Genomic DNA, 10,528 nt, shown 5'->3' on the forward strand with positions numbered 1-10,528 from the left:
AAATGAAATCCAGGAAGAGAGTAGGAAGTAGAAGGTAAGCAGGGTTTAAGCCAGGACTCAGATACGAGGATAGCATGTATTTTATTGCAATCGAATGATGATAATATATCAGGATAGTGTGCAGGAATACTCTGAGCATTAATATGAATAACATTAAAATATTTCAGACAGTCTGAGAATAAAGAATTTATAGTTTCACTGAGCGAAGGGATACTATGAAAGCTGTCATTACTGCTCAATCCATCAGAAGAAAGAGAAAGAAAAGTTTCGTCCAAATCGTCATTGTTTCTAGACATTTTTAAACTAAATATTCAGCAAATAAAATAAGTAAATATATAAAGATAAATATATAAAATATATATGTAAAATAATAATAATATATATTAATTTTATAATTACAAAATAAAAATAAGTAAATGAATAACTATACGTTAATTAATTTCTTATGAACACTCACCCGCCAGTTGCCTAGGAATAATTAATTAATTAATTGTTAAATTGAATTACTTAAATAAACGTATAAGTTAAATTCGTTCGGTTTCATTCTGCATCCTCAACGGCAGCCCTACGTAATTCATTAGTAAGCATAATTACAAACAACCATTAGAAATATAAATAATTAGCCATAATATTTGACAACACATGCTGTAAAAGATGAGATAAGAAACCATTTATAGCATCAACATATTAGCGATGGACATAATTGAAACATTTTAAACAAAAATGAGGCTCCCCCTTACATTGCACACAGTACGTACTCACTTTCTTAGCTTTATTCTTAGCTACTTTACGACCAAATTCCTGTACTGAATCTTTATAACATTGCACGCAAAACGACGCGTGTCTCTTACTTTTCCTTCCTTTAATTTTAGAACATGTTTGAGTCTTTTAAGTCTTTCATTGATAATTATTTCTTGGGAATCTGCTGGCCGAGTCAAATAATTTATGAGAGCCCTCCTAAAGTCGACAATTGAAGATTTGCTCTGCTTATTTTCATTGTACATGACCCAAGCATTTACAACTGCCGTATTTAGAAGTAGTTCTATTGCCAATTTTCTATACCAGTTTACGGTTTTCCGCAATAGCGAAAAATAGGCACCCATCTGGTCACTCATGTCTACAGACCCTTTTCGATTTATTATAATCCAAAATAACTTTTGGTTTACGAATCTGTTTGCCTTTTTTCACCACCACAGCAATTTTGTCGGAATGCTTTGTCGACAGCATAAGCACGTCCCTCTTATCTTTCCATTTAAGCACTTTTACTCCATCTTCATTCTCCACAGCCATTGTTTCACCTTTTTGCAGTTTCGAATCAACAACAGCCTTAGGCAACTCTTCTGTTTTTATCGCAATGTGCCAATTAAATGGGTTTGCTTCTCCAATAACCGATAAGTCAGTTGCAAGCTAGTGTACCAATTATAAGTTGCTAGCGTGTGTCCTTTGTCAAATATATTTTCACATAGTGCCATCACCACATTTGTTGGCGTAGTATTTATTGCGTCAATGTTTTTCCCACTATACAAATTAAGTTTGCAAGTATATCCGGGAACAGTACATAACTTAAATAGCTTTATGCCATACTCGTGTCGCTTACTTTTATCGTATTGCCTGAATATTATTCGACCTCTGAAAGGTACTTGGCTTTCATCCACACAAACATCTTCTTTAGGCGAATAATATTTTTGGAAAGTAGCATTGAGAGCATCGATTAAAGGTCTTATTTTGGCAATACGATCGTTTCTGTCGACAGATAAATTGTCGCTAAAGTGTAGGTATTGCAGTAGTAACTTGAAGCGGTTCCTACTCATAACGGTGGCTGGAAAAGTTTGTCCAAGTATCTTGTCTTTGCTCCAATAATAAGCTAATTTCGGCAGCTTTACTACGCCCATAAACAAGACCAGCCCAAGAAACTGTTTTATTTCTGTCTTGTTTGTTGTCTTCCATGAATGAGACCTTGATCCAGGCTTTGTTTGCCTGGCTGTGATGTTTTGACTTGCGAACAAATTTGTCTGCTCAGCAATCATTTCAAGAATTTCTTCAGGCACCAATAGATCATAATACTGGTCAGGGCCAGCTTCTTTCAGCAAATTAGAATATGGAGGTTTCATACCCTCGAACTCGGTGAAAGGAATCACTGAAGGCTGTCGTCTTTTTGACCTCGACCATTTTGAGGAAATACGGTCATTTTGCGATATATTGGCGGTAAGAGCGTCATTGTTTATAGAAGCGATCGAAAAAAAATTTCTAACGCGTTGATTTGCTTCCATTCATCCTGCGTAAATTCGAAGTCCTCCATAGCTAAATCCATATCTAAAGGTTCGCACATTAACTATTCAATAAGAAAATGATGACAGCTAAGATAGTAGGAACGTAATTGATCTAGTAACACACGTTCTATCACCGTAAGCGCGAGCGCACTACTGGTGTAGCGGGTGGCTGGCGGGGTGGCCGGCGCGGCGCCGGGTACCGGAAAATATATTTTCTGTATTTGTGCGCCATAGAGTGCACCGGTGACCTCAGCTATGTATTTGACTGTAACTATGTAACCCATGTACAGAATTGAATAAAACTTATTTTCTATACGTATCGTAACATAATAAACAAATTACGACCACAAGTATTTTTACGATTTTTATTTTTTTCTATCGGCGTTTAACGTGTTAATCTTATTGTATTGTAATCTGAATTTCACGATCTCAAACACAATCCGCTATGATGGCCCTCAACTAATATCAATCCACATCATTGACATTACCCGTTTTCCCCAAGTCTTGAATGGATACGTTTCTGATTTGGTTAAAGTGGTGTAGCAGTGACTTATCTTTATTTCCTCCATTGAGTAATGGAAAGCCCTTCGCGCTTCTTAGATTCAGTTGTTATATATATAAATGTATATACATTTTTTTGTTTCAATTGAATATTGCCATTTTTTGGTTTAGCTCTTCTTTGGCTTTTCTGGTCTTTAGTACGTTATCTTTATTGTATTGTAATCTGAATTTGATGTGCCTGAGTCTTTCAATGATGTCGATTAATTCCTCACATCGTTAGAAGTTGCCACAGAGTTGTTAAATATAGCCTGACAGAATTACCTACGGCTTTAAAGTTTATTTATCGATAGGACTTCGCATGCAAGCTTGTCTAGGTAGGTATAAAAGTCTAAGTCAAAGTAATTTTACCCCAAACAGCGTTAGTTACTGTTGTTGGTTGTCTGATTGAAGGTTGAGTGTGCACTAAGCAAGTGTAACTACAGGCTCAACGATTATAACATCTTCGTTCCCAAGATGAACGGCGGATTGGCGATGTTAAGAATGGTTAATTCTTCTTAGAGCGTCAATGTTCTCGACAGCCTTATTAAGAGTGTTAATTTCACATCTCATTTTGTACACTGAACTTTCCATAGAAGGTCATCAAGCCTGTCATCGGCATTCAAAATCCTAGAATTGAAATTAGCCTGGGCCAGGGTTTTTTAGCTAGGCGGTTTGGCTAGTGTTTCGACCGCGTTGGCCCGCTGCACACTTGCCTCGTCCATGAGGAGAAAAACAGGTGAGTAGCATCAGTTACTGGGACGGGACCGTTGGGAGTTTTGACTCGGAGTAGGGCTTCTAGCTAAATATATACATAGTTGAAGAATTTGATACTGAAATACGCCGTATCCCTATTTCTTACCCAAATACCCCCCTAAAGCCCCCGTTCTGTGCCCGACCGAACCGTTCTTTGTGCTCAATCTTATTGTATTGTAATCTGAACTTCACGATATCATTTTGTACACTGAACTTTCCCTAGAAGGTCATCAAGCCTTTCATCGGCATTCAAAATCGTAGTATCGAAATTAGCCTGGGTCAGGGTTTTTTAGCCAGGTGGTTTGGCTAGTGTTTTGACGGCGTTGGTCCGCTGCACACTTGCCTCGCCCACGAGGAGAGAAACTGGTGAGTAGCATCAGTTACTGGATCGAGACCGCTGGGAGTTGTGACTCAGAGTCGGGCTTCTAGCGAACTATATACATAGTTGAAGAATTGGTACTGAAATACGTTGTATCCCTTATTCTCACCCAAATACCCCGTTCTTCGCCCGCCCGAACCATGCTTTGTACTTAATCTTATTGTATTGTAATCTGAATTTCACGATCTCAAACACAATCCGCTATGATGGCCCTCACCTAATATCAATCCACATCATTGATATTACCCGTTTTCCCCAAGTCTTGAACGGATACGTTTCTGATTTGGTTCAAATTCAAAGTCAAAAACCTTTATTCAAAATAGAATGTTTACACTTTCTTATTGATTTTCGATAAGCTACCACCGGTTCGGAATATAATACCTCAGACCTGAGAAGAACCGGCGAAAGAAACTCAGCGGATTTTTTTTTTTTTTTTATAATGTAAATTTATAATTTACAACAATAAACATATTCTTGTTATTTGAAACAGCCTGGAAGCGATCATCTCATTCCCAAGGTGTGCAGTCAACTAGAAAGTCATTAGTGCTATAATATCCTTTAGCACACAAACGCTCTTTAACGATTCTTTTGAATTTTATAATTGAATATTGTTGAACGTTTTCTGGGATCCTGTCGTAAAAACGTATACATTGCCCCAAATAAGAGTTACTAACCCTGTGTAATCGGGTACTAGGCGTAACAAGTTTATTCTTGTTCCTAGTATTAATGGAATGTACGTCACAATTTTTGGGAAAATCATTTATATTTTTGCGTACATACATAACATTATCAAAAAAAAATTGAGAAGCGACAGTCATTATTTTAATTTCTTTAAATTTACATCTTAACGAATCTTTTGGGTCCAGGTTATAAATTGCACGAATAGCCCTCTTCTGCAGTACAAAAATAGTATTAATGTCAGCTGCATTACCCCAGAGTAGGATGCCATACGACATACTGTGGAAATAGCTAAAATACACAAGGCGAGCTGTATCCACATCAGTCAAAAATATAATCTTTTTTACCGCATAGGCTGCAGAGCTGAGTCTATTTGCCAATTTACTTATGTGGGGGCCCCATTGGAGCTTAGAGTCAATTGTCATACCAAGGAACTCTGTTGACTGTAATACATCTAATCCTTCCCCTTTTAAAAGTACATTCGTTTTGACACATCATACATTGGGAGTAGTGAATTTAATACATTTTGTCTTTTTACTATTTAACATTAAATTATTGACACTAACCCAATGTACCCAATGTAGGTCATTTACCAGGTGTACAAGTATGAAATGCGGATTTTTTTCTAAAAAAAGGTTTTCAATTTGGAAGAATGATAAAAAGTGCTTTATTCAAAATATGCTCCATTGTTTGTTATACATTTTTTCCATCTTTCGGGCAACTTGTGAATACCACGCCAGAAAAAATCTTCCCCTTTTGCTGCGAACCATTCATCGAGCCATTTCTTCACATCTTCGTACGAAGTTGCGCTGCTCAGCAATTGCGTGACCCATTGATGCAAACAAGTGAAAATCGGACGGAGCCAAGTCTGGCGAGTAAGCCGCATGGGGTAGGATATCCCAGCTGAGTGCTTCCAATGTGTCACGGACCTGTTTTGTCGTATGTGATGGAGCATTGTCATGAAGAAAGATGACCTTGTGTTGCCTCTTTTGGTATTCTGGCTTTTTTCAAGCAGCGAGCGGTTCAAATCAATCAACTGTTGTTGGTAACGTCGAGTATTCACCGTTTCACCGGGTTTTAATAACTCATAATAGACCACGCCCCTCTGGTCCCACCAAACGCAGAGCATGGTCTTTCGGCCAAAGCGATTTGGTCTTGCAGTCGATGTGGATGGTGCACCTCGATCTACCCATGACTTTTTGCGCTTGGGATTTTCAAAATAGATCCACTTTTCGTCCCCTGTAACTATGCGATGTAAAAACGACTTCCTTTTGTACCGAGAGAGCAAAATTTCACATGTGTTTTTTCGCTTTTCCATTTGCCTGTCATTCAACTCATGTGGTACCCATTTACCGGACTTCTGAATCTTTTAGCTGTCCGCAAATGCTCTTTGTTCGGTATAAATTTCGACATTATAAATAAAACAACACAGCACCATATATAAACTTTTTGACTTAATCACTTGTGCGCGTTTGATGCTTATTGATGACGCAATAAAATGACACAGTATCAAATCTTTATAGTTCAAACTCCATTGGCGCGTCGTCTGTTGTTGGAAATCCGCATTTCATACTTGTACACCTGGAAGAGAAATGGACCAAGAATTGATACTTGACCCCCACAGTAACCTGAGCCCCGGGAGATCACTTTCCATTTACATCAACCCTCTGAATCCGATTGCTCAGATACGAAATCAGAAGACTGAGTGCAGTGTCCCTGACTCCATAATATCGTAGCTTCCTGACCAAGATTTCGTGTTGCACACAATCAAAGGCCTTAGATAAATCACAAAAAATCCCCAAGGCATCCTGTGACTCCTCCCAGGCCCTGTCGATATTTTTTATGAGCTCAACACCAGCGTCAGTTGTCGAGCGACCCCTTGTAAATCCAAATTGTTTCTTGTGTAGCAACTTGTTCTTGTTAAAATGTACTAGCATTTGATTTAGTAATAATTTTTCAAAGATCTTGCTAAGAGTTGGTAGTACAGAGATGGATCTATAGTTATTGGGGTCTGATGTACTACCTGACTTAAATATTGGTATTACTTTACTATGTTTCATGAGGTCAGGAAACACTCCACTAAGAACACAATTATTGAATATGTTGACAAGATAGGGTGCGATTACATTAATTATTGAATTGACTACCTTAACAGAGATCCCCCACAGATCGACAGTTTTTTTAACATCTAGCGATCTGAAAGAACTTATGATGTTTTTTACACCTACTGTATTAAATTTAAAACTTATATTACATTCTTTCACATTGTTTTTTAATAATGATTCAGCAACGGTGGGAGAGGAATTTAGTGAGCTAGTAGTCGAAAAAGGAATGTCAGCAAAAAATTTTTCAAAAATAGTTGCAACATCCCGATCTGAGGAAAATAAATTATTATCAATAGATAAACTAATATCGGAGATGTTATTTTTGACTCTTCCAGTTTCGCAATTAATAATTTTCCATATCATTTTAATTTTATCAGGAGCGTTATTTTTTTTATATGTAATGATTTGGCTGTGTGACATACACGTTTGAATAGTTTCAGAAGGCACTAACATAACTAATGAATGAAATATATATATATAAGATTTTATTCTTTTTACTAGGATGACACGGTTAATAAAACAAAATTGTGTTTCTCTGTAAAAGGAAATTTAATGGTTAGTTTTACATACCTCACATTAATAAAAATAAAATAAAATAACATTGAACATTGAACGTTGAAAAAAAATAATATTTACGCACCTGTAAAAGAAACGACATTTAATGTTACTATTAACAATGTCTTTGTACTAAATTACAAAATTCTTTACTTTTCTAAGAACTCTCTATCGATATTTTTATAGCTAACAAAATTTAGTTGTCATGATGCGTTCGATGACAGTTCATACGTGGAATTCAAATTAAAAGGCGCGTACGCACGTACGAACACGAACATAGCGAACACAAACACCAGACCCGAACATTTGGTTCGTACGTATGGACGGCATATTCGAACACGAACGCAAAAATAGTTCGAGTCGAGTTCGCGAACAACAGTCGTGAACTCTATCTTAGTAGCCATGACGGCGCCGTTGGAAGTGGTCGATTGTGAAGTAGCGGACAATTTTTTGATGTTCGCAGTGATTCACGAAATGTTGTTTCCTAAAGCGGATCCTAGACGGTGGGAAACAGTATTGTACAAAAAACGAAATGAAAATACATTACTTTTAGACTTAAAATCACAAGAAATAAGTGGACACTACAAAACTCTGCTAAAAATGTCAAGTACAGATTTTGAATATCTATTAAACCTAGTTGGGCCAAGAATCGTTAAAAAGAATACGATAATGAGAGAATCCATATCTGTGCAAAATCGTTTGGCAGTGACCTTGCGCTTTCTGAATAGTGGTGATTCGTATACTAGTTTGCAATATTTATTTAAAATATCGAAACAAGCACTCAGTTCCATTATTCCGGAGGTATGTGAAGCACTGGTAGCAGAATTGAAAAGCAACATAAAGGTAATCAAACATTTATTTCTATCACTTAGAGTAATTTAAGAATTCTTAAACGAGAAACTTATAATGGGAATAAATCATCAAACGAATCATTAGTATCAGTATCACTGTTGATATTTTGAATAGTTGAAACACTATCCTCGTCGGAACGTTGTTGTGGTGAATAATTTGAACTACCAACTCGTGTCGAAACTTCAGTCTGTACTTCACTTATTCAATTTTGTTCTTCAGTAGCGTGTGAATCGGTTACGTTATCGGTTACGTTACTTGAGTTATATCCATAACTACGACCATAATTATTATTATAATATTCGTAATATCCACTGTCTGCTTTACGAAATAAATCAAAAATTTCGTACTGAAGCATATTTTGGGTATTTTTTGAGTATTTTTCTAACTTCGATGCAATAAATTTGCAAAAATGTTGTACTTCAGGGTCACCACTTCGCTCCTCCATATTTTTTTCAGATGATTTTTTTAATACACCCAACGCTTGTTTTAATAAACCCAGACGTGGAGATTCCTTCTTGGTTCGTTTAGCAGATGTCTCGCCTTGATCAGACAATTCCAATTGTTGCGATTCCTCGTTTTCCTGTAAAAATATAATAAGTATGATTTTTTCCAGATACCATCAACCCAAAGCGAGTGGCTGAAAATATCGGAAGAATTTAAACAATCATTGAATTTTCCTCATTGTGTTGGATCACTGGATGGGAAACATGTTGTATTGGAATCGCCTATTAATTCTGGATCTGATTTCTATAACTATAAAGGAACGTACAGTATTGTATTAATGGCCGTCGTAGATGCAAGTAAAAGATTTATATTTGTTGATGTGGGATGTCAAGGGAGAATATCAGATGCAGGAGTATTCAGAGACTGCAAAATAAACTCTATGATGGAAGAAGGTACTTTGAATTTACCTTCACCGATACCATTGCCAGGCAGAAGAGTCAATTTGCCATATTTATTTGTAGGTGACAAAGCATTTCCATTAAAAGAAAATTTAATGACGCCATACGTTGGTACACATCCCAGGGGCTCACAAAAAAGAATTTACAACTATCGTTTAAGCCGGGCTCGTATTACTGTCGAACATACATTTGGTATTATGGCATCTGTTTTTAGAGTTTTGAAGAAACCAATGCTGTTGCAGCCACACAAAGCGCAAATAGTTTTGATGGCCATTGCACATTTGCATAATTTTTTGAGAGAAAAATCTGAATTGTATCATACATTACGTCCGAACAAGACCGAAGAGTATACTCGTTCCTGGTTGCCACTTCGCCCTATGGCAACAAGAAATAATTCAACACCCAAAGAAATAAGAAATGAACTTTATGGAAGAAGGCAAACTTCAGTGGCAAAATAAATACTGTTAATTTTACTTACAAAATCGAATTGTGTGGATTGCGTAGAATCTCGCCGATTTCGTGGTTTATCACGATCCATCAAAAAAGACATTGCTTCATAAGCATACCATTTACTTTTATAAACTTCAGATGCTCCTTTAAAAAAGAAAAATCAAAAATGAGTGTGTTAATTACCTACTACTAATAGTAACATTATAATATAACTACCTACTTATGTGATAACTAATTAGTTCAAAAAAAAAATTACCTTTTCCAGTACCTTTGCCTTTCTTGGTTTTATTTTTCTCCCTTCTAAAAGCGCTGAGAAGTGAGGTAATTTTATGTTTGCAACTTTCCACATTTGTGTTCAAACATTTTGCTATTTCTGACCAGGCATCATTTTTCAAGTCATTTTTATAATAATTTATATCAGTCGGATCCCATAATATTGGCTTTTGTTTATAACAATCTATAAACAAAATTGTGTTCTCCACGTTCCACTGAAAATTTTCTTCGTCGGCCATGACTGGGAAACTTAGGGATGTTTTTAATAATAAACATAGCACGCGAATAACCTTGACGGCTACTCGTCGAGAACTGAGGTACGGGTAGGACCTCTGCCGCCCCGCACCCCGCCCAGATCTAGGTACCTATACGAACAGTTTTGTTGCGTAACATTTATTAAAGCTCTTCGAACACCGTCCATACAGAACACACTACAAGGATCGCCGCGAACATGTTTGACGAACAGAGTGTTCGATGTTCGATAGTGGTACGCACGTGCGAACCAAGTTGTTGCGTGTCATGTAACGCAACAAATTTGTTCGTACGTGCGTACGCGGCTAAAGAAAATACTTATTCTTTACATCTCCCCCCCTCCGCAAAGAAAGTAAGATGGAGATGTTTTTTCTTGCACGGTCTTTAATCGTGGATAGGAGCTGGTGTTAGCTTTGAAATGTGGAAAAAATTCGACTCTGATCTCTTATGTTCAATATTTATTTTGTAAATTGAGTTTGAAATCTTTTCTAAAATTTTGTACGGTCCAAGTTTCAGTTC

The 10,528-nt window shown here is 36.8% G+C and overlaps 1 protein-coding gene across 1 annotated transcript; it reads right to left on the minus strand.

Moving 5' to 3' along the window:
* Nucleotides 1-7,858: 7,858 nt before the first annotated feature.
* On the minus strand, nt 7,859-10,297 carry LOC124542833. Its single transcript, XM_047120716.1, has 3 exons — nt 9,741-10,297; nt 9,513-9,628; nt 7,859-8,712 (listed from the first exon to the last, which is right to left on the minus strand). Exons 1-3 carry the CDS (start codon nt 9,994-9,996, stop codon nt 8,335-8,337), a joined length of 750 nt encoding a protein of 249 aa, XP_046976672.1. The 5' UTR covers nt 9,997-10,297; the 3' UTR covers nt 7,859-8,334.
* Nucleotides 10,298-10,528: the final 231 nt, after the last annotated feature.

The sequence above is a fragment of the Vanessa cardui genome, chromosome W (assembly GCF_905220365.1).
Source record: "Vanessa cardui chromosome W, ilVanCard2.1, whole genome shotgun sequence".
In the NCBI taxonomy this organism is placed as follows: domain Eukaryota; kingdom Metazoa; phylum Arthropoda; class Insecta; order Lepidoptera; family Nymphalidae; genus Vanessa; species Vanessa cardui.